The 24,220-nt window shown below is 45.7% G+C and overlaps 1 protein-coding gene and 1 long non-coding RNA gene across 2 annotated transcripts; both read right to left on the bottom strand.

Moving 5' to 3' along the window:
- Positions 1-1,230: 1,230 nt before the first annotated feature.
- On the bottom strand, positions 1,231-5,278 carry LOC144305740 (C-X-C chemokine receptor type 2-like). The gene is made up of 2 exons (XM_077884814.1): positions 5,189-5,278; positions 1,231-4,227 (listed from the first exon to the last, which is right to left on the bottom strand). The coding sequence occupies exon 2, from the start codon at positions 4,217-4,219 to the stop codon at positions 3,143-3,145; it is 1,077 nt and encodes a 358-aa protein (XP_077740940.1). The 5' UTR covers positions 4,220-4,227; positions 5,189-5,278; the 3' UTR covers positions 1,231-3,142.
- An 11,083-nt stretch (positions 5,279-16,361) lies between these two features.
- LOC144306282 (uncharacterized) lies at positions 16,362-18,253 on the bottom strand. The gene is made up of 2 exons (XR_013373353.1): positions 18,120-18,253; positions 16,362-16,587 (listed from the first exon to the last, which is right to left on the bottom strand). It is a non-coding gene; the product is annotated as an uncharacterized LOC144306282 (long non-coding RNA).
- Between the last annotated feature and the right edge of the window lie 5,967 nt (positions 18,254-24,220).

Raw genomic sequence — 24,220 nt, 5'->3', positions numbered from 1 at the left:
AATCAGCAGGCACTGAACAGAACACACATTCATATCCCAATCCCTGTCCCCCACTCTATCCTTGATGTAGCCCACATTTCTAACCTAGTCCCATCCCTCGCTCTCTACCATCTCTGATACCCCAGTCCCCTCCCAAGATGTACCCCATCCCTGATCCCAGGCTCACCCTGGATGCTGCGCCCTCTCTGAGGTGAACCCTCTCCCTGACCTTGACCACGTATCTAATCCTTACCCTATCGAGTGGTTGAAACACTTGCTTTTTATATTTCATTATTTTATTTTAGGACCCACCTCCTGACATTGATACAGATCTGAATCCAAATCATTTGTGTCTTGAGGTCTACTCAGAGAATTACACTTTGCATTGAAAATCTAAGGGAGGGCAGCCCCCGTGGCTCAGCGATTTAGCGCTGCCTGCAGCCCGGGGTGTGATCCTGGAGACCCGGGATCGAGTCCCATGTTGGGTTCCCTGCATGAAGCCCCCTTCTTCCTCTGCCTCTCTCTCTCTCTCTCTCTCTGTGTCTGCCATGAATAAATAAATAAAATCTTAAAAGAAAATCTAATGGAACAATGCCACCCCTGTTTAAAGGAAATTCTTTTGTTTTGCTGTTTATTTTTTATTTAAATTCAATCAATTGACATGTATTATTAGTTTCATAAGTAGAGGTCAGCGATCCATTAGTCTTATATAACACCCAGTGCTCATTACATCACGTGCCCTCCTTCATGTCCATCACCCAGTTACCCCATCCCCCACCCCCAAAGGGAATTCTGACTACAGTTGACCCTTAAAACTCCACAGGGGTTAGAGACACGGACCCCACCGTGCTGTTGAAAATTTGTATGTAACTTTTGGCTCCCCTAAAACTTAACTGCTAACAACTTACTGTTGACCAGAAGCCTTACCAATAACAAAAATCACTCATGAACACATATTGGGTGTGCTCTATATACTGTATCCTTACAATGGAGTAAGCTGGAGAAAACGTTATTGAGAAGATCATGAAGGTCACCTGGCTTGCTCAGTTGGTGGAGCATGTGACTCTTGGTCTTGGGGTCGTGAGTGCAAGCCCCATGTTGGGTGGAGGGAGTAGACTGTACTTAAAATTTTTAAAAAATCATGATGAAAATAGATTTATAGTACTGTAGTTATTTTAAAAATCCACATGTAAGTGGACCCATGCAATGCAAACTCGTGTTGTTTGAGAGTGAACTGTATATCCCTCTCTCTTTGAAACACTTTCAAGTTATTTTATTGCTGTTTGATTCCCACTTCCCAGGTTCCTATCGAGGCCAAGTTTTGGCCTTTTCAGATATATATTAGTCATTTGCATTTCCCCAGACCCAATAAGGATCTATGTTTATTTACTGAAGCCCCTGACCAAGTTGTCTTTGGGACAGCAGAGGATGAAGGAAGATGGGCATTTAAGCACGTCACAGGAGAGGTGGAAGTGCATTAGGGGAGGGAGGAAGGGAGAGACGGAAGGAAGGGGAGGTTCCCAGGCCCAGTTGCCAGCCTTCCTCCCTGGTTTTCTTCTGCATTCTTCCAGCTTTTCTCATCAATCCACTTGGAGAGCCTCAGTTGAACAGCCAAGGTACCTCCATCCTGGACCCCAGATAACATCTTAGACAATGCTCCCCAGAAAATGATGACTCTGCCAGTGATGTCTCTAACTGGAGTAGCCCCTGACATTCACCCCAGTTCTAACATCTCTCCCTGAGCGTCACCACACCTGCACACTGATCCCATTCCTATACTTCACTCCATACCTAGTCCCAACCCCCTTGAACTTCCCTGAATATCATTAACCCCAGCCTCAGCTTCTCCTTATTCTGCATTTCCTCCTGTACCTGACACTCATCCTTTTCTTACCTTCCACCTTGTCCCAAGCTGCCACCCCATCTCTGGCTCCCTGCTGCATCACCTCTAACTCCAACCTCATCCCTGATTCCAGTCTCAACCTTGATCTAAACCTCATCTCTGAACTTCTCTCCATCCCCAACCTCAAACCAGATGAAGCATTTCCTTTGTATTTTCTTCTAAGAGTTTTATAGATTCAGCTTATTATTAGGTCTTTGACTCATTTTGAGTTAACTGTTGTAGACAGTGTAAGGAAAGGGACCAAGTTCGTTCCTGTGTGTGTGGATAGCTACTTTGCCCAACACCATTTGTTGAACGACTATCCTCTCCCCATTGAATAATCTTGGTGCCCCTTGTTGAAAATCATTTGACCATTTATGCTTAGGTTTCCTTCTGGGCTCTTTGTCCTCACCCGCTCCATCTGCCTCAGTGTGTTGAGCATACTTGTTGCCTCTCTGTCACATCATATCCTACAACCATATTCAAAGGCAAGAATGAAACAAGGGTGTGTGTGTGTGTGTGTGTGTGTGTGCATTTCTTTTTTCAATCAGGAGTATTTCCCAGGAGTCCCTGGCCCCAGTAGACTTCCTCTTAAGCAATGGTGTGCTGAAGCCAGTTTGTACCTGCTTGTGAAAGCAGCTCATTACATTTCCTAGATTTTTGTGAGCTGGTTGCCAAACACTTGAAAACCCTTGAAATCACCGTGGTGGGGGCATTTACACCAGGTCACCTGGCAAATGCTACAGACCAAGATTTCTTTCCCCCAGTAGAGTGGTTTCCCAGCACACCATTGTCCTGAAAGTTCAGCAGTCAGAAGTGAATGACAGGGCCACTCCTAGCTTAAGGGAGTCTTTAGAAGTGAGTACCTGTCCTTTTCAGCCTCTCTCAAGGGAGGAGGGCTTTGCTGGCAAGCAAGAAAGGGAGAGTTGGGGCAGCTACTAATGCCGCTTGCCACTAAAGGCTCCCAATGGTAGGAACTTTCTGGTGTCATTTAAAAGGATGTCTTTTAAACATCTTTAGCTGCCTCAGAGAACAGAGTGCTGTGGGCTCAGTGAGCTCTAGCAGCTGACACTGTAGCTATAGTAAGGGGTGGGGCAGCAGGGCAGGCTCCCTAAACCATACAATGGGCCTGAAAAGGACGTGGCCCCAGCAACTCCCTGGAACCACAGCTGGGAGCTGCCTTGACACAGAGACTGTGAACAGCCAGTGGACATGAGGTTTGGAACGGGATGCTGATGGCGAGGGAGAGCCCTGAGGGACTGCAACCGGGGCAGGGGGTGCTTAGAAAGTAGTAGAAGTGTTCGCTGAAGAAGAGCCAACAAAGGAAGGCCTGCTGTCCTTGGGCAGGTACTCTTTGCTGATGAGCCCATGGAAGGCCATGATCTTGAGGAGTCCATGGCGAAACTTCTGGCCAATGAAGGCATAGATGAGGGGATTAAGGCAGCTGTGGAAGAAGCCCAGAATCTCGGTGGCATCCAGGGCACGGCCAATGTCATTGCGGCGCTGACAGGTCTCCTCGATGGCCTGGAGCCTCATGAGGGTGTCTGCGACCAGGACCAGGTTGTAGGGCAGCCAGCAGAGCAGGAAGACGAGCACGACAGCAAAGATGACCCGCATGGCCCGGTGCTTCTGCCCCATGTGGGCTTCAAACAGCGTGCGCAGGGTGAGCCCATAGCAGAACAGCATGATCATCAGGGGCACGATGAAGCCAAAGGTCTGGGGCAGGGCCCGCATCACTATCCGCAATTTTGTTGTATTGGTACCCATGTCCTCGTAGCAGACTGGGCTGGAGTAGGGGGGATTGATGGCCCTGCGGAAGACGAAGATGGGCAGGGACAGGATGAGGGACAGGGCCCAGATGCCTAAGCATATGAACTTGACCCAGTGCCTCTTCTGGGTCAGCCTGCGGGTGGCATGGACAATGGCCAGGTAGCGGTCCATGCTGATGCTAGCCAGTAGGAGAATACCACTGTAGAAGTTGACTTCCTTCAGGAGCGAGACGATCTTGCACAGGGGTGTGCCAAAGATCCAGCCCTTTACCTTGGAGACAGCCCAGATAGGCAAGGTCAGGGCGAAGAGCAGGTCAGCTATGGCCAGGTTCAGCAGGTAGACGTCGGTGACAGAGTGGCCGATCTGACTGTATAAGACAACGAGTATGACTAGGGAGTTTCCCAGCAGGCTCAGCACAAAGACCAAGGCATAGATGACGACCACGGCATACTTGTTGAGTGTCTCAGTGTCTATCTTACAGGGACTATATATTTCTGTGGGTGGTGTGCCAGTGAAGTCTCCAAATTCATCCTCAGCCGACTCCCACCAATCAGTAATGTTCCACATATTTATCATAAAGACAGTCATGGTTCAATCTAGTTGAAAGATTCAAAGGAAAGAAACGTGATTTAGTAACTCAGATTAAAGTCACTCAATCAAGGATGTGAGAACAGTTACTGGGATATCTTCTGCTTCTCTGCTGGTTTGGCAACAGGAGATCCCTTCCTTCTCTTCTATTTTGAGCTTCTTTAGAGATCAAGTTCATAGCATCATCATTTGAGGGAATCTTTTATACCCTGTTATCACCCCCCTAAACATCCACAGAACCATCAGCAGTGTTCGAATATCTTTCTAAATCGTGAAACACTTTACTGGAGCAAAACCACACCAAAAGACCAACACGTAAAACCAACAAAAACTCATCTGCTGGGAAGAAGGAGGTCCTGCTATTTCTACCCAAACAGCTGTTAAGGTGACTCCCCCAAAGCTCCCAGGCTCTCCAGAAAACAATATGAAGATCTTTGGGAAGTTACCAAGACTGGAAATAAGGATATCTGGTATCAGTCCTCACTTTATCCTTATTTATCAATAATAACCTGCATGACTTTCAGTGGGTTGTTTTACCTTCATAGATTTCTGTTTTCTCATCTGCAAGTGGAGGGAGGCAGCGTATATAACCCCTGAGCTGCTCTCAAGCCTGAGGTTCTATCATTCTGATTCACACATTAGTATGTTTTCTCTGTCTGCAGATACTGAATTTTTATAGAAGACTGCATTTGAGGGCAAAGCAATAAACAGCAGATTGGGGAAATGTAAGCATCTTCCCCACAAAAATGGAGAGGTGTGAAAGGAAGAGGTGACAAGACTGTGTCCCCCTTGTTACCAACTACAGCCATGTATGAGATCAGAATTGAATAAGTGGTCACAAGGGAGGAGGCAGGAAGCCAAGTGAGCAGAAATCTTCAGGTCCCAGAGAAATGGATGCATTTTCTAAAATATAGTCAAACCAAGTCTCCCTCCCCGAAGATAGTCCTGGCAACAGAAATGGCTTCCTACCTGAGGCACTGGCTAGGTGTGTCCAACTGTAAAAGCCTGGAGCTCAGAGACCAGAATGACTTAACAGTTCGAAGAACCTTGATGAATAAAGGGAAATAGGGAAGCCTTGTCACCACACGCCTCCTCTCTGAGCCCTGCCCACATCCATATTTGGATAATAGATGATATCAAGGGACCACAGGGGATCAGAGCCTCCCAGGACCCAGATGTCCAAGCAGAGGTATCAGACACGAAGGTGGAGTTAAGAGTTCTCTCTCTGAACTCTCCACATGGATGACTATTTTTGTTCTTTTCATTTTCTTGCATGTGTGTCCACTTGTTTATCCCTTAAATTCCCTAGTAAATCATCTTTGAAAGCTTCCAACTTCCTTTGACATAAATAAAGAGCAGAGGGTTTTTCTTTTTACAGTAGAGACTTCAGAAGGAGTCCACTGTAGGCCAGCCTGGTAAGAGCACCCCCACACACACTTAGGAGGGATTGGGGGGAGTGATCTGGTGGGAAGGAGGTGGAGGGCTGTCCTTAAGCTGCGTTTGGACAACAAGCACACAGTTTTTACTGCTCTTGTAGGCTTCTTTGGGGTGGTCCCAGTTGGGGGGGAATGTCAAGAAGATGAGAGGGAGAACTATCCTTCCTCACCCCACACACCACACAACCACTATCAACAACTGGTTGATTAGAATGGCCTGAGGCTGGGGGCAGGGACCACTCCTACAGCCTGGCCAGACAAGTAGACCATCGGTGCTGGGGCAATCCATGAACAGAGGAGTTGGGGTTAAGCTCATCTTGCTCCGCTCTCAGAATATAGAATGGCTTCTTGGACCCTGCCTCAGCTATTCCCAGTAGCTAATGTTTGTCCCTGGCTTTACTCCTCTGGTATGGTACCCACTTCTCCATTGTTACAACATGAACCCACTGCGTTATAACGATGTGTTTACAAGTCAGGCTCCCCCAGTGCCCCCCCAGACTGCGAGCCTCTAGAGAATAGAGACCCTCTCTGATCTGATCCATCTTCTGATCCTCCGCCAGGGAACAAAGTTGGTGTTAAATCAATGGTTGTTGGGCAGCCCGAGTGGCTCAGCGGTTTAGTGCTGCCTGCAGCCCAGGGCCTGATCCTGGAGTCCTGGATCGAGTCCCACGTCGGGCTCCCTGCATGGAGCCTGATTCTCCCCCTGCCTGTCTTTGCTTCTGTGTGTGTGTGTGTGTGTGTGTGTCTCATGAATAAATAAATAAAAATCTTAAAAAAATAGAAAAGTAAGAAAATGCACACTTTGACAAAAGCACAGTGAGATACCATTTAATAAATAAATAAATAAATAAATAAATAAATAGTTGTAGAAGAAATGACATTAGACATATCTGCTCTGATTCACGGATCAGGTCACCACCATGATTCAGAGCGTCTATTGCTGTCAGCCACACAGTCATGTATGAGGCGTGCCTGAAAGCTTCACTTCCACACGGCCAGGCTGGTCTGTCTGGCGTTGTTCTTTTCCAACCCTCCTCTATAATTTAAAGTTAATATCGATCTGTTCAAGTATAAAGTCTGCCCCTTACCATAAATGCCAATTAATCATGCCCCCGGTGCCTAAGGTCTGCCACTGGCAAGTGTACTTTCTAAGCTAAGGCATGCTCTCCTCCTGGGTTTCTCCTATCATTCATAAAAAGTGGCAGGAAGTATAAGGAGACAATTGCCCTGAGGCCACCCATCCTTTGCTTTTACTGGTGTTGGACTATTGTGATCGGATTGTCTAGACCAGAAAGGACTTGAAAGCAGGGTATTCCCTGAAGGGAATGGACATCCCCTTATTAATCATCTGGGAAAAAGTAATTCTGGGGCAGAAAACAGTGACTGGTAACACAGGAGGAAACTGACTGGGGCCTGTCTGCAAAACACCTACGCAGACTCAAGTGCAAGCTGAAGCCTGGGAAAAGAGAGTGTCTGCCACAAGGGGGCGGTAGTTGCAGGACGGGGACCCAATGAGAAAGACCCAGCCCTAGCTAATACTTTAAGTCCCTCTTTGTCCCTAATTCCCTTCTGGTTTTCTTAAGCCCTGAGTTCAGGCAGTCCAACATTCCAGTCTAATCAGTGAATGACTGAGGTATGAGGGAAGGGTCTGGTCCACCCTCAAGCCCAAGGAGTAAAGGAGTAGCACTCCCTCAGGGTGGTTGTGGCAGTGGCAATGGTGGTCACTGAGGTCTCCAGTGGGAAGGGACCCAGACAACCAGAGTTAAAAAGAATCTCCTCACCTTCGTGGATGAAAGAAATGGAAGAGCATTGCACTGAAAGAGGGGAAAGGCACATATAGGTGAGCTTGGAATAAAATGTTACCCACTTGAAAATGTTCCAGCAAGCCTGCCCACCCAATATATCGTTCGTATGCACCTTCTCACTCAGAACTGCTTGCTCCCATCCCTCAAAAAATTGAAAAAAATTCAAATATACAAGCTAACCTCACACCTAAAGGAACTGGAGAAAGAACAGCAAATAAAATCTACACCAAGCAGAAGAGAGTTAATAAAGATTCGAGCAGAACTCAATGAAATAGAGACCAGAAGAACTGTAGAACAGATCAACAAAACCAGGAGTTGGTTCTTTGAAAGAATTAATAAGATAGATAAACCATTAGCCAGCCTTATTAAAAAGAAAAAAGACTCAAATCAATAAACCCACAAATGAAAAAGGAGAGCTCACAACCAATACCAAGGAAATACAAACAATTTTAAAAACATATTATGAACAGCTATACGCCAATAAATTAGTCAATCTAGAAGAAATGGACGCATTTCTGGAAAACCACAAACTACCAAAACTGGAACAGGAAGAAATAGAAAACCTGAACAGGCCAAAACCAGGGAGGAAATTGAAGCAGTCATCAAAAACCTCCCAACATACAAAAGTCCAGGGCCAGATGGCTTCCCAGGAGAATTCTATCAAACGTTTAAAGAAGAAACAATACCTATTCTACTAAAGGTGTTCTGACAGATAGAAAGGGACGTAATACTTCCAAACTCGTTTTATGAGTCCAGCATCACCTTAATTCCAAAAGCAAAGACCCCACCAAAAAGGAGAATTATAGACCAATATCCCTGATGAACACGATGCAAAAATTCTCAACAAGATACAAGCCAATAAGATCCAACAATACATTAAGAAGATTATCCACCATGACCAAGTGGGATTCATCCCTGGGATGCAAGGGTGGTTCAACACTCGTAAAACAATCAACGTAATAGATCATAACAACAAGAGAAAACATGAGAACCATATGATCCTCTCAATAGATGCAGAGAAAGCATTTGACAAAATGCAGCATCTATTCCTGACCAAAACTCTTCAGAGTGTAGGGATAGAGGGAACATTCCTCAATATCTTAAAAGCCATCTACGAAAAGCCCACATCAAATATCATTCTCAATGGGGAAACATTGAGGGCCTTTCCCCTAAGATCAGGAACATGACAGGGATGTCTACCGTCACCACTGTTATTCAACATAGTACTAGAAGTCCTAGCCTCAGCAATCAGGCAACAAAAAGAAATAAAAGGCAAATTGGCAAAGAAGAAGTCAAACTCTCCCTATTCGCAGATGACATGATACTGTACATAGAAAACCCAAAAGACTCCACCCCAAGATTGCTAGAACTCATACAGCAATTTGGCAGTATAGCAGGATACAAAATATATGTCCAGAAATCAGTGGCATTTCTATACACTAACAATGAGACTGAAGAAAGAGAAATTAAGGAATCAATCCCATTTACAATTGCACCCAAAAGGATAAGATACCTAGGAATAAACCTAACCAAAGTAAAGGATCTATACCCTAAAAACTACAGAACACTTCGGAAAGAAATTGAGGAAGACACAAAGAGATGGGAAAATATTCCATGCTCATGGATTGGAAGAATTAATATTGTGAAAATGTCAATGCTACCCAGGGCAGTTTACACATTGAATGCAATCCCTATCAAAATAAAATACCATGTACTTTCCTCAGAGAGTTGAAACAAATAATCTTAAGATTTGTGAGGAATCAGAAAAGACCCCGAATAGGCAGGGGAATTTTGAGAAAGAAAACCAGAGATGGGGGCATCACAATGCTGGATTTCTAGTTGAACTACAAAGCTGTGATCATCAAGACAGTGTGGTACTGGCACAAAAACAGACACATAGATCAATGGAACAGAATAGAGAACGCAGAAATGGGTCCTCAACTCTATGGTCAACTAATATCCGACAAAGCAGGAAAGATTATCCACTGGAGAAAGGACAGTCTCTTCAATAAATGGTGCTGGGAAAATTGGACAGCCACGTGCAGGAGAATGAAACTAGACCATTCTCTTACACTATACTCAAAGATAAACTCAAAATGGATGAAAGATCTAAATGTGAGACAAGAATCCATCAAAATCCTAGAGGAGAACACAAGCAACACCCTTTTTTGAACTTGGCCACAGCAACTTCTTGCAAGATACATCCATGAAGGCAAGGGAAGCAAAAGCAAAAGTGAACTATTGGGACTTAAGATAAAAAGCTTCCACACAGCAAATGAAACAGTCAACAAAACTAAAGAACAACCTACATAATGGGAGAAGATATTTGCAAATTACATATCAGATAAAGAGCTAGTCTCCAAGATCTATAAAGAACTTATTATGGGCAGCCCGGGTGGCTCAGCGGTTTAGCACTGCCTTTATTTTTTTTTTTTAATTTTTAATTTTTTAATTTTTTATTTTTTATTTTTATTTTTTTAGCACTGCCTTTAGTCTGGGATGTGATCCTAGAGACCCAGGATCGAGTCCCAAGTCGGGATCCCTGCATGGAGCCTGCTTCTCCCTCTGCCTGTGTCTCTGCCTCTCTCTCCCTCTCTCTCTCTCTCTCTCTCTGTGTGTGTGTGTCTTTCATAAATAAATAAAATCTTTTTTTAAAAAAGAACTTATTAAACTCAACAGCAAAGAAATAAACAATCTGATCATGAAATGGGCAAAAGACATGAACAGACATTTCACCAAAGAAGACCTAACAAGCACATGAGAAAGTGCTCCACCTCACTTGCCATCAGGGAAATACAAATCAAAACCACAATGAGATCCCACCTCACACCAGTGAGAATGGTGAAAATTAACAAGACAGGAAACAACAAATGTTGGAGAGGATGTGGAGAAAGGGGAACCCTCTTGCACTGTTGGTGGGAATGTGAACTGGTGCAGCCACTCTGGAAAACTGTGTGGAGGTTCCTCAAAGAGTTAAAAATAGAGCTAACCTACAACCCAGCAATTGCATTGCTGGGGATTTACCCCAAAGATACAGATGCAGTGAAACACCGGGACACCTGCACCCCGATGTTTATAGCAGCAATGGCCACAATAGCCAAACTGTGGAAGGAGCCTCGGTGTCCATCGAAAGATGAATAGATAAAGAAGCTGTGGTCTATGTATACAATGGAATATTCCTCAGCCATTAGAAATGACAAATACCCACCATTTGCTTCGATGTGGATAGAACTGGAGGGTATGATCCTGAGTGAAGTAAGTCAATCGGAGAAGGACAAACATTATATGGTTTCATTCATTCGGGGAACATAAAAAATAGTGAAAGGGAATAAAGGGGAAAGGAGAAAAAATGAGTGAGAAATATCAGAGAGGGAGACAGAACATGAGAGACTCCTAACTCTGGGAAACGAACAAGGGGTAATAGAAAGGGAGGTGGGGGGGATGGGGTGACTGGGTGATGGGCACTGAGGGGGGCATTTGACAGGATGGGCACTGGGTGTTATGCTATATGTTGGCAAATCGAACTCCAATAAAAATATATACAAAAAAATAGAACTGCTCGCTCCCTCTTCCATGGATCTATAATGTTCTTAATGAGAAAGCATCTTTCTATTCTGTGCAGAACATCCAGTGCCACAAAGATTGTTGTGACATGTGTAGCCTGAATGCCAGGCCTCTAGCAAAATGCGGAGGCCTCTTCTTTCCACTCTGTTTTGACAATGGAAGCATCTATGCAAGAGCATGTGAACAGCACAATATGGCTGCAAGTCTATCTATTCCGTCTCTGTAACAGCTTGGATGCCAGCGTCAGCATCTCCTCCCATTCCTGCAGAAGGATCCACTTGGACCTGGGGACCAAAATAGAGGCAAAGGAGGTGGAGGAGAGAGGGTTCACCCCTCTCCCCCAGTGATCATCCCCATTGCCATAGTAACAGGTGCAGGGTAAGTATGTGACCTAAGATGGTCCATGCAGAGCTACGTTCAGGATGGTTGTTTGGTGACCGTGGAAAAGCAAGGATGTCGTCTTGCTATAACTCGGAGCCATCTTGGTATATAAATGGCAAACCAGTCCAAGGATAAAAACTAACACAGAGAAAAAAGCAGAACTGAGACAATCACAGAGAAACAGAGCCAGAGTTCTGAACAAACCATACCCAGAGGCCATCTTCCCCAGGGACTTTTTGGTTCTTTCTTGTGAAGACCACTTCAGACTGCTTTCTGTTACTTGCAACCAAAACTCTGACCAACTGAAAGAGTTCTAGAAAAACAAAAGTGAGGAGCGCCGGGGTGACTCAGTCGGTTGGGCATCTGCCCTCAGCTCAGGTCATGATCTCAGGGTCTCTGAATCAAGTCCTGAGTTGGGTTCCCTGCTCTGTGGAGAGCCTGATTCTCCTTCTCCCTTTGCCCCTCCCCCAGCTTGTGCTTTTGCACTCTCTCAAATAAATAAATAAAATCTAAAAAGAAAAAAGAAGAAGGAAGAGGAAGAGGAAGAGGGAGAAGAAGAAAAGAAGAAGAAGAAGAAGAAGAAGAAGAAGAAGAAGAAGAAGAAGAAGAAGAAGAAGAAGAAGAAGAAGAAGAAAGACAGACAAAAGTGACCTAGGATGAGAGGAGAGGAATGTCAGTGCATCACAGGTCCAGGCTGTGACAGTCAGGGTAAGAGAGGACTTCACGGAGGTATGACCTGGGCAGGTGCACACCTCCTAGCCCTGATCACCAAGCTCTGGTGGAAGCCAAAGAGGAACCTTGAAAAGTAAGCACATAAAGGGCACCTGGGTGGCTCAGTGGTTGAGCAGCTGCCTTAGGTTGTGACCCCGGGGTCCTGGGATCAAGTCCTACATGGGGCTCCCGCAGGGAGCCTGCTTCTCCTTCCACCCGTCTCTGCCTCTCTCTCTCTCTCTCTGTGTGTGTGTGTGTGTGTGTGTCTCCCATGAATAAATAAATAAAATCTTTAAATAAAAAGTAAGCACGTAAAAGCCCATCTGAGAACACGCTCCTGAACGAATTCAGAAATCCTCGTGTGGTCTCTGCTGTGGAGTCAGACAGATCATGCTTCAAGTACAGGCCTTCCTTTATTGGTTTATGATCTTGGATGAGTTTCTTAACGTGTATCAAAATATCTTTATTCTTGGAACTAAAATCAAAGCTTAGGAAAAGGACTAAAAAAAATCTTTATCCATAAAAATGAGGATAATAATACTTGCCTCAGGGAAGTGTGTGATGATGAACTGGTGTAGAGCGTGGGCTCTGGAACCAAACCACCGTGGCGCAAATCCCAGTTCTGTCCCTGGCCAGTTATGTGCCCTTTGGAGGCCTGGATACTCTTTCAGTGCTCCAGTGTTCTCTTCTGTAAAATTAGAAGAAAAGTAGCACCGAGCTCATAGAATTGATATGAGGATCAATGAGTTAATATATGTAAAGTGCTTAGCACAGTATCTGGCAGATAAGAAATGTTCAGTCACCAAGCGCTGGCTTTATACACGCCCCCCACAGTCCTGTTGGGAGAATATGCATCAAACACCCTAAACAATGCAGATCCTCTGATCCTACAATCCCACTTAATGTGAGGAATGGAAGGGAGAGAGGGAAGAAGGGAGGGAGGGAGGGAGGGTGGCAAGACAAAGCTTATCACAGGGTTGTTCATGTAATACGAGTTGGTAATAACTTCAGTACCCGTCCAAAACTTTTATACAAATTATAGTAGATCAGGGATCCCTGGGTGGCTCAGCGGTTTAGCACCTGCTTTTGGCCCAGGGTGTGATCTTGGAGCCCCGGGATCGAGTCCCATGTCAGGCTCCCGGCATGGAGCCTGCTTCTCCCTCCTCCTGTGTCTCTGCCTCTCTCTCTCTCTCTATGTCTATCATAAATAAATAAATCTTTAAAAAAATTATAGTAGATCTATACAATAGAATGCTGTGTGTCCATTAAACATAACGGTGTATAGCTATAATTAATGTTACGGATGCCAAGATAACAGGATGCCAAGAGCAAATAAGAGTTAACAAGCAGAATGCACAGTATGATAGCACTTTGTAATTATTTTTTAAGATTTTATTTATTTATTCATGAGAGACAGAGACAGAGAGAGAAAGAGAGGCAGAGGGAGAAGCAGGCTCCATGCAGGGAGTGGGACGTGGGACTCCATCAGGGGTCCCCAGGATCACGCCCTGGGCTGAAGGCAGCGCTAAACGCGGAGCCACCCGGGCTGCCCCAGCACTCTGTAATTAATGTGTGTACGCACACAGGGAAAAATAAGGAAGAGAGTCCAGATGTTAACGGTGGCTACCTTTGGGCGGTGGGATTACAGATAGTTGCTTTCTTGTTTGTATCTTTTGATGTTGCCCAATTTCTAAAACAAGCATAACTTCCACAATTAAAAAAAAATACATATACATGTCTTTAGTCATTTTCACCAAAAGACAAAAAAACACCAAACAGTGAATAACCCTCTAGTGGTCATTTCCCCTCTCCTCACTCAGATTTGCTGGTCCAACTAGGTTTGTGAGCAGATGTCCGGGACCCTGAGCCTCCGGTCCGCTGAAGTCCCAACTCCTTAAGCCCTGAATGCCCTGCACCCTCCTCCGCCTCCCCTCGGGGCTCCCGTGTCACCCACCCAGGTTCTCCACTGTTGTGGTTTCCAGATTGCATTATTGGATCATTTTTAGGAGTCTTTTCCTCCCACTGGGCTGTGAATAGGCAAGACTCTGGCCGAGGGAAGTGATTCACAAACCATCCCTGCGTTCCTTGCCCCTCCTTAAGGGCAGGAACTATAAAGGATTCTCTTTTGCATTCTTGGTGCAAACCCTGTGACACATGCGAGGAGATGCCAAACAGGGAGTGGGTGTGTGACCAGTGCAGAGCCCTGAGCTTGGGCATAATGCTCTGCGGCCGCTGCCATGAAATTCTTAATAACTTTATCTTGGAATCCGTGTTTCTGAGCGAAGTCTGGTGGGAGAGCGGAGCACACACAGGGGTTGGAAGCTCAGCTCGCATGCAGCCCCACCTCCTTGGGCCCAGCCTCCCACTCCCCACCCCACAAGAGCCCTATGCTTTCAGGAAGCGCAGCAGCAAATAGCAAATAAAAAAACACACAGAGTCCGCTAGAGACTGTCTTCAGGGGTGGTCAAGTAAGCCCAGGTCTTGATCTCAGGGTTGTGAGTTCAAGCCCCGCACTTGGAGCCCACTGAAGCTCCGCACTTGGAGCTCCAACGTGGAGCCCACTGAAAAGAAAACACAAAACAAAACACAGAATCCAGTTAGCAGAGCAATCAGAGAAGAAAAAACATGCTTTCCTCCTGCTTTTGGAACAAGGGGTCCACACTTTTATTTTGCACTAGGTCCCGCAGCCAGCCCTGGCACCCAATAAATCAGGCAAAACGATGAAGTAGTGGAGAGGAGCAAAGTGGCAGATCGGAATCTTCCTCTCAGCTCAGCTGATGGCAACTCCTTCCTTCCAGGAGCTGTGGCCACTTTGTAGGCTCTTCGTTGACACCCCTCCATCTCTTACACTCAATATTCGATCTACCAGAAAACTGCCAATTCTACCAGAATGGATTCCAACTCCTATTTTCTCACCACCTCTACAGCTGGCGCTCTGGTCCCTGCTACCCTCTTGTTCCACCTAGATTACCAAGACGACCTCCCAGACCTCCTGCTCTTCTAGTCTGTTCTCATCATACCTGCCAGAGTGACAGGTATGATGAGACATTCTTTTTTTTTTTTTTTTTTTTTTTTTATGAGGGACACACAGAGAGAGGCAGAGACACAGGCAGAGGGAGAAGCAGGCTCCCTGCGGGGAGCCCGATGTGGGACTCGATCCCAGGACCCCGGGATCATCCCCTGAGCTGAAGACAGGTTCTCAACTGCTGAGACACCCAGGCGTCCCGATTCTTTAACATTCTAAGTCAGATCATATCATGCCTTCTCATTGCCCTCCAATGGCTCCAAATAATGAATTTCACTGCTTTAATTTTTTTAAGTGCATTTTAAGCAGCTTCACAGACGAGAAACCTGGCAAAAACTACAGTAACCAATTAAGGAAGGCTGACATCACCAGAGATGCTGTGTGCTCTTATGCTCCCAGTAGGATACGATGAGAAGGCTTCCACCTGCAGTATTCGCTCTAAAAACCCATCTAATCAGGGGGGAAAAAACATCAGACAAACCCACACGGGGGAGGTGTTCTACAGGATACTTGGCCAGTACTCCCCAAGACTATCAAGGTCATGAGAAACCAGGAAGGACTGCGCAAAAATAGGTCACAGGAGATTGGGGTGACATGCCAACTAGAGGCAACACGGTCCCCTGGACTGGATCCTGGTACCGAAAGAGTTGATAATGGAAAAGCTGGCAAAATCCAAATAAAAGCTGAAATTCCATTAATACTTGTTTTTAGAAGCTGTCACCTATCTGATTTTATGAAGTTTTATTTTTTGTCTTAAAATTGATTTTTGTAATTGAAAGATTAGTTTCTATCTTATTTATGAATACAATTCCATTCTTCTACATTTGAGAATGCTTTCTGCCTATAGGTCTAGATGACTTTAATTATTTTTCTAATTCCCATTCCAGTGTAGTTAACACAGGGTGTCATATTGAGTTTTTTTTTTATTAGTTTTATTTTTTAAGTCAGGAGTAGATATTGAGGTTTGCCAAAGGCCTATGTAGATAAGTCATTTGATTTTTTTCTTCTTAGATATATTAGCATGTGAATTGTATTAATGGTTTTCTGATGTTGAATAATGCTTACATGTGGGAAGATATATCCCATTTAATCATGAAAAAAATGAACTTGAAAAAATCCAAAATCTTTTAGGGGTTTTCCTACCATTCCCCACTCCCATCCCGCCTCATCATCCTTGTGTGTTACTGTGCTGGAGCCACCACAACAAAGTACCACAGATCGGGAGGCTTAAACAGAGAGATTTATTGTCTTACAGTTCTGGTGGCTGGATGTCCAAGGTAAGGGTGTCAGCAGGGCTGGTTCCTCCTGAGGGCGGTGAGAGAAAATCTGTTCCAGGCTTGTGTCCCAGTGCCTGCTGGTTTCTTGGTCGTCTTTGGCATTCCTTGGCTTACAGATGCATCACCTTCATCTCTGCCCTCATCGTCTCGAGATGCTCTCCTGGGATGCCTGTGTTGGTGTCCAAATCTCCCCTTTTTATAAGGCCCCCAGTCATGTTGGATTAGGGCACCCTCTGATGGCCTCCTCCTAACTACTTACACCCTGACAGCCCTATTTCTTTTCTTTCTTTTTTTTTTAAGATTTTATTTATTCACGAGACAGAGAGAGGCAGAGACACAGGCAGAGGGAGAAGCAGGCTCCATGCAGGGAGCCTGACATGGGACTTGATCCCGGGGCTCCAGGACCAAGCCCTGAGCCAAAGGTGGCGCTAAACCACTGAGCCACCCAGGGATCCCCCCCCCCCCATTTCTTTTTTTTTAAATTGGAGTTCATTTTTGCCAACATATAGCATAACACCCAGTGCTCATCCCTACAAGTGCCCCCCTCAGTGCCCGTCACCCAGTCACCCCAACCCCCCACCCACTTCCCCTTCCACCACCCCTTGTTCATTTCCCAGAGTTAGGTGTCTCTCATGTTTTGTCACCTTCACTGATATTTTCACTCATTTTCTCTCCTTTCCCTTTATTCCTTTTCACTAATTTTTATATTCCCCAAATGAATGAGACCATATAATGTTTGCCCTTTTTGGATTGACTTATTTCACTCGGCATAATACCCTCCAGGTCTATCCACGTCAAAGCAAATGGTGGGTATTTGTCGTTTCTAATGGACAGCCCAGGTTAAAGATGAGAAATAAATAAAATCTTTTTTTTAATTTTTATTTATTTTTTAATTTTTATTTATTTATGATAGTAACAGAGAGAGAGACAGAGACACAGGCAGAGGGAGAAGCAGGCTCCATGCACCGGGAGCCCGACGTGGGATTCGATTCCGGGTCTCCAGGATCGCGCCCTGGGCCAAAGGCAGGCGCCAAACCGCTGCGCCACCCAGGGATCCCTAAATAAAATCTTAAAAAAAAGAGAAAGAAAAAAAAGAAAAGAAAGAAAAGAAAAGAAAAGAAAGAAAAGAAAAGAAAAGAAAAGAAAGAAAAGAAAAGAAAAGAAAAGAAAAGAAAAGAAAAGAAAAGAAAAGAAAAGAAAAGAAAGAGGGAGGGAGGGAGGGAGGGAGGGAGGGAGGGAGGAAGGAAGGAAGGAAGGAAGGAAGGAAGGAAGGAAGGAAGGAAGGAAGGAAGGAAGGAAGGAAGAAAAAAAAGAAAAGAAAAAAGAAAAAGCAAAAAAAAAAAAAAAGATGAGCTCTATTTCTAGAGACAGGGAGACCCACACGTAAGTTGCCTTCTGTTTAGCTCCCGCCGCCCCCCCCCCCCCAGCCTCTGGGATGTAGCCCTGAAGGGAAAGCCCACCCCACCGTGGCTGTAGGAAATGACTTAGCAAGCGGGAGACCCCTGGCTGCAGGGGGGGGTGGGGGGCTCCCCTCCGCGAGGCCGGCGGCTGCAGCTGCCAGCTGAGCCCAGGAGAGGGCAGCATTATCCCCCCCATCGAGACGAACGCGAGCGGGAAGGGGAAATGAGATCCTCTCGGAGAAAATCCCCTCTAACCCACAGAAGCTGAGTCAGGCGGCCGACCTCTGGAAGCCACCCTCACCCCTGAAGGCTGGCGGATCCTCACATGCATTCACTGTCCCCTCGGAAGTCCTCCCGGGGCGAGCGCAGCTGGAGACGCGCGCGAACCTCAGCCCCCGGTGCTCGCGGTGCTGCGGGCCCCGCCTCCAAGCGCAGGCTTCGTGCACCTGCGTCCGTCCCTGTGGCTGTCCCCTTCCTCCCGACCAGGGGTGCGCAGTCTCTCCCTGCGAGCCCGCGCGTTCAAATACAGCACACTCTCCGCAAAACCCTTCAAGGGTTATGTTTCAAAGGACTGGAAATCTTTCCACTGTTTTTTTGTTTTTTTCCTTTTATTTAATTAATTGATTATTTATTTATTCATGAGACACAGAGAGAGGCAGAGACGCAGGCAGAGGGAGAAGCGGGCTCCACGCAGGGAACCCGATGCGGGACTCGATCCCAGGACCCCGGGATCACGCCCCGGGCTGCAGGCAGACGCTAAACCGCTGAGCCAGCAGCGTCCCCTTTCCACTGTTTAGTCAGAGCTCACTTTTGGGTGCCGGAGTACCGTCTCAGCCAGCTGGGGCTGCCCTCACGAAGCAGTGTGGGTGGGGGCACCTGGGTGCCTCAGTGGTTGGGCATCTGCCTTTGGCTCAGGTCTAATCCTGGGGTCCTAGGATGGAGTCCCTCACTGGGATCCCCTGCAGGGAGCCTGCTTCTCCCTCTGCCTGTGTCTCTGCCCCTCTCTGTGTCTCTCATGAATAAATAAATTAAATCTTAAAAAAACAAACAAAAAACAGCGTTAGGTGGACTGGGTGGCAGGTGGACGTCAGGGTGCCGGCATGGTCGGGCTCTTAGTGAGAACTCCCTTCCCGGCCTGCAGACACCTGCCTTCTCATGGCATGGGGAGGTCCACAGTGGCCACAGAAAGAGCTCTGGCCTCTTCCTCTCCTCCTAAGGACGCGGAAGCCCATCACAGGGGCCTTACCCTAACTTCAGCTCAACCTAATTGCTTCCCAAAGGCCCCACCTCCAAATACCTTGCCGCTGGGGGTTAGGGATTCAACATATGAATTTTGAGAAGACACAATTTGGTCCATAGCCAATTGACCATGTCACACTTTTTTTTCCATGTCACACTTTAAGTAGAATGACTTCCTGTCTTGATGGCCCTCTCTTACATATTCACGGGGCAAGGTTCTAGCAAATTCTAACAAATTTCTATGTGGCTTTAATGCAGGCTTGCTTATTTTCTCTTCCATGCAGCCACTTGCACCAAGCTCTACCGTATGCGGCCCAACCAGCATACCCGACATTCTGTCTGACAGACATGGCTGCCAAAACAGTGTCCTCGGTTGTAGTAAAAATAAACTGTACAAATGGTACTTGGGGGTGGAGGGGTTGAAGACGGGAACGGGGCAGATGGGAGACAGGTGGGAAAAAAGGCTTCTCATTGATCATTTTTAATATTTTTTTTATTTTTGAAACATGTGACATGGGACCCATTGCAAATTTTAAATGTAAAAGGTAATCTTAAAAATGTTAAAAACTAGGAACTTTAACTTGGGGGTGACAAGTAGGTGGTGCTGCTGAGAACCCTCCTGGAAGCTGTGGCATCTACAGTTGGATGTCTTCTGGCTTCGTCTCAACCTCCCCCCAGAGAGCCAAAGAGGCCTTCAGCCAACTCCATGAAGCATCTCTCTGGGCCTGAGCTTACAGAAGGGCCCCTTCTTAGTTCCCTGCCCTCCAGACCCTTGACTCTATCTACATCAGCTCACCCTGGACTCTCTTGGTCCTTGTCTCTGTCCTGGCACTAGTCTGCCTCAATGCTACACTCTCAGGCCCCCTACTATAACCCAGGGCGTGCTGGCCTCTCCTCATCTCCCACCTGGCCCTCTCTGCAGATATTGTTTCTAGATGCAACTCCAAATAGCTCCACAGAGTACTCCCCTGGTCTCCTGGGCACCAACGAAACCTCAGGCCTGGGTTTTCATCTTGCCCAGGCAGTGAATTCTCAATGACTTGCACTGACTGTGGAAACCTACCTGCCCGCCCTGAGGACATTCCCATTTTCTGTTACTTAAAATAAGGCCCTTGATTTATACTTGGCTCTACATATATCCAGCTTCCTGCTGAAATGACCTCCCCTACTCCCGAGGCCACAGACCGAGTAAGTTATTTTGGTTGCACAGAGTTGGTTTCTTTGTCTGTTTGCTCATTTAAACTAGAGTTGGTTTTCAATGTTTAAAAATGCAGATGTATTCCCATTAAGAAGCACTGGGGTTTCTATGCTGTCCTCTAAAATTTGGGAGGTCTGGCAATACTGAGCCCATGGCAAAAATCAGTTGAAGCTGGCACAGGAAAGAGATCCTAGAAATGGAACCACACTCATGCCATCATCTGATTTTTAAAAGAAGTGCCAAACCAGTCAGATGGGAATGGAAAGTTTTATCACATAAACTATTGCTAGAATAGCAAGGTATGGGGAAAATACGAACCTTGACCTCTACATCATGTACAAACATTATTTTGAGGTGAATCACAGGCCTAAACATAAAAGCTAAAACTGTAAACTTCTAAAGAAAACATGAATGAAAATCTCCATGACTCAGGGACAAGCAAAAAGTTTCTCAGACAAATCAAAGAATGCAATAACCATTTAGAAATGTCTTTGCTTGGGGCTCCTGGGTGGCTCAGTCAGTTAAGCATCTGCCTTCGGCTCAGGTCATGATCCTGGAGTTTAGGGATTGAACCCCACATCGGGCTCCCTGCTCAGCAGACCGTCTGTTTCTCCTCCTGCTCTTCACCTTGCTTGTCCTCTCTCAAATAAATAAAATCTTTAAAAATAAATAAAAATATGTCTGCTAAATTAGATTTCATCAAAATCAAAAATTTCTGCTTATCCAAAAGACACCATTAAGAGAAGGGCTAGAGGGGCACCTGGGTGGCTCAGTGGTTGAACATCTGCCTTCGGCTCAGATCGTGACCCTGGGGTCCTGGGATCAAGTCTGGCATCGGGCTCCCCACAGGGAGCCTGCTTCTCCCTCTGCCTGTGTCTCTGCCTCTCCGCGTGTTTCTCATGAATAAATAAATAAAATATTTTTTAAAAATAAGAAAGACTCTAGACAAACCACCACCTGGAAGAGAACAATTGTGAAACATCTATCTGAGAAAGGGTTGGCAACCAGGATATATAAAGAACTCCAACAATAATAATAGCAAAAGAAAACTAAAAAAAAAAAAAAAAAAAAAAGTGGGCAAAAGATGTGAACAGGCAGCAGCACCTGGATAGCTCAGTTGGTTGAGCATCTGACTCTTCGTTTCAGGTCAGGTGATGATCTCATGGCCGGGGGGACCAAACCCCATATAAAGCTCTGCACCCTGGATAGAGTCTGCTTGAAATTCTCAGGCACCTGGGTGCCTCTCAGGCACCTGGGTGCTCAGTGGTTGACTGTCTGCCTTCGGCTTGGGGCATGGTCCTGGGTCCTGGGATCAAGTCCCATTTTGGGCTCCCTGCAGGGAGCCTGCTTCTCACTCTGCCTGTGTCTCTGCTTCTCTCTGTGGGTCTCTCATGAATACATAAATAAAATCTTAAAAAAAAAAAAAAAGAAATTCTCCCTCTCCTTCTGCCCCTCTCCCTCCTCAAATAAATGAACAAATAATATCTTTAAAAAAAAAAAAAGATTTGAGGGATGCCTGGGTGGCTCAGTTGGTTAAGGGTCTGCCTTCAGGCTCAGGTCTTGATCCTGGGTTCTTGGGATGGAGCTCTGCATCGGGCCTCTTGCTCAGTAGGGAGTCTGCTTCTCCCTCTCCCTCTACCCCTCTCTCCTGCTCATGCTCTCTCTCTGTGTGTGTGTGTCTCAAATGAATAAACAAAATCTTTTTTTTAAAAAAGTTTTAAATGGAAACTTCACCAAAAAAGATGTACAAATGACCAGTATGTACATGAAGGCTGTGGAGGAACCAGAACTCTCATTCATCATTGGTGGGAACAGGTACAACTACTCAGGTGAAAGGTCTGGCAGTTTCTTATGAAAGTGAACATACTCCTACCCTATAGCCCAGCACTTTCACCCCTAGAAATACACCCAGGAGAAGTGAAAATATATGCTCACAAAAATATTTACACAAAATATTATTAGCTTTATTCATAAGAGCCCAGAACTAGAAACAGTCCAGCTGTCCGCACATGGAGGTGGCTGAACGAACTGTGGTCTGTTCATACAATGGAATAGAGAGGAGGACTTCTCAACAATACAGAGCAATGAACTACTGATACACACAACAACATGGATGACTCTTTAAAACTTCAAGCCAAATGACAGTACATACTGTTTGAGTCTACTTTTGTGAAGTTCTAGAACAGGTAAAATAACCTATGAGAAAAAATCAGGTAGTGGCCTTGTATCTCCACCTTTCTCTTCTCATTGCTGAGGCCACCATGTTCTTTTTTTTTTTTTAAGATTTTATTTATTTGTTCATGAGAGATACAGAAACAGAGACACAGGCAGAGGGAGAAGCAGGCTCCCTGCGGGGAGTCCAATATGGGACTCGATCCCAGGACACTGGGATCACGACCTGAGCCAAAGGCAGGTGCTCAACCACTGAGCCACCCAGGCGTCCTGGCCACCATGTCCTTGTCAGCCTCTGGCCTTCAGCCTCCCTGAGACTGAGCACCATGCCTCCAATTCAGGGGCAGGGTTCTGACAGAGAGATATTTAAGTTGATGTTGAAGTTGCCAAGCAATTTATGGCTATCAGGACCATGTTGGGAGATTTGGGAATGGATAAGGGATGAGATGATGACCCAGTTCCTCCACCAAACGTTAATCCAACAATATTAAAAACAGTCATTCAGTAGTGCACCCACCACAAGGATGACCCCCACGCCCTCCTCCTGAGGATGATGAGAACAAAGGAAAGTGAACAGAGTATCTCCCTGTTTGGGACCAAGAATTCCTGTAAGTTGGCCAAGGAACACTTTTTGAACTTATTCTGGCTGCCAACCACTTAGACGTCCAAGGTTCGTTGGATGTTAAGTACAAGACCACTGCCAATACAATCAAGGAGAAAACTCCTGAGAAGATTCATAAGAACGTCAATATAAAAAAATGACTTTTCCTGGGGGCACCTGGGTGACTCAGTGGTTGAGCATCTGCCTTAAGCTCAGGCCGTGATCCCAGGGTCCTGGGATTGAGTCCCACATCGGGTTCCCCACAGGCACCCTGCTTCTCCCTCTACCTGTGTCTCTGCCTCTCTCTCTCTGTCTCTCATGGAGAAATAAATAAAATCTTTTTTAAAAATGACTTTTCCTGAAGAAGAGGTACGCAGAGGGAAGCAGTGGTGTGAAAAGTGAAATGTCCTGCCTGACCCTGTAACACTCTAAGGATGCTTCCAAAGACTAGTTGCACTGCTCTGTTTATAATTGTAAGTATTAGACCAACAGTAGACAAAAGCAGCACCAAATCAGTTGTTTCGGCAGAATATTGTCTGTCCTCCTTGCGGATGTTGGTTGAGTACAGATTCCAAACATTCTGGCTCAGTTTCTTCCAGTATCATCAAAAGTTTCCTTTTTCTTTGCTCTGATTAAAATGGAACTGTGGGTTCTCTCTAGGAGGTGGTATTTTGGGTTTTCCCTCTTTTGGTAGAGCAATTTCTGCCTAGTTTATTGTCTAGTTAACTTTAGTTTAATGACATTTAAAAATTGGCATTGTAAATAAAACAAGTTACAAAAAGTTTTCTGAAATAGAAAAGAAGGGAGGAAGGAAGGAAGGAAGGAAGGAAGGAAGGAAGGAAGGAAGGAAGGAAGGAGAAAGAAAGAAAAAAGAAAGAAAGAAAGAAAGAAAGAAAGAAAGAAAGAAAGAAAGAAAGAAGAAAGAAAGAAAGAAAGAGAAAGAAAGAAAGAAAGAAAGAAAGAAAGAAAAGAAAGAAGAAAGAAAGAAGAAAGAAAGAAATCAGAACAGTGCCTACCAGGATGCCTGGGTGGCTCAGTGGTTGAGCCTCTGCCTTCGGCCCAGGGCGTGATCCCAGTGTCCTGAAACCGAGTCCCACGTCGGGCTCCCTGCAGGGAGCCTGCTTCTCCCTCTGCCTCTCTCTCTGTGTCTCTCATGAATAAATAAATAAAATTAAAAAAAAAAAAAAACCAG

This window comes from Canis aureus, chromosome 36 (assembly GCF_053574225.1).
Source record: "Canis aureus isolate CA01 chromosome 36, VMU_Caureus_v.1.0, whole genome shotgun sequence".
NCBI classification, from domain to species: Eukaryota; Metazoa; Chordata; class Mammalia; order Carnivora; family Canidae; genus Canis; species Canis aureus.
Note: the sequence above shows the minus strand (reverse complement) of the source record. Positions and strands in the feature narration are given on the sequence as shown.

Bases quoted from the DNA above. Each gene is read 5' to 3' on its own strand.
- LOC144305740 (XM_077884814.1), bottom strand. From the start codon at position 4,219: ATGACTGTCTTTATGATAAATATGTGGAACATTACTGATTGGTGGGAG.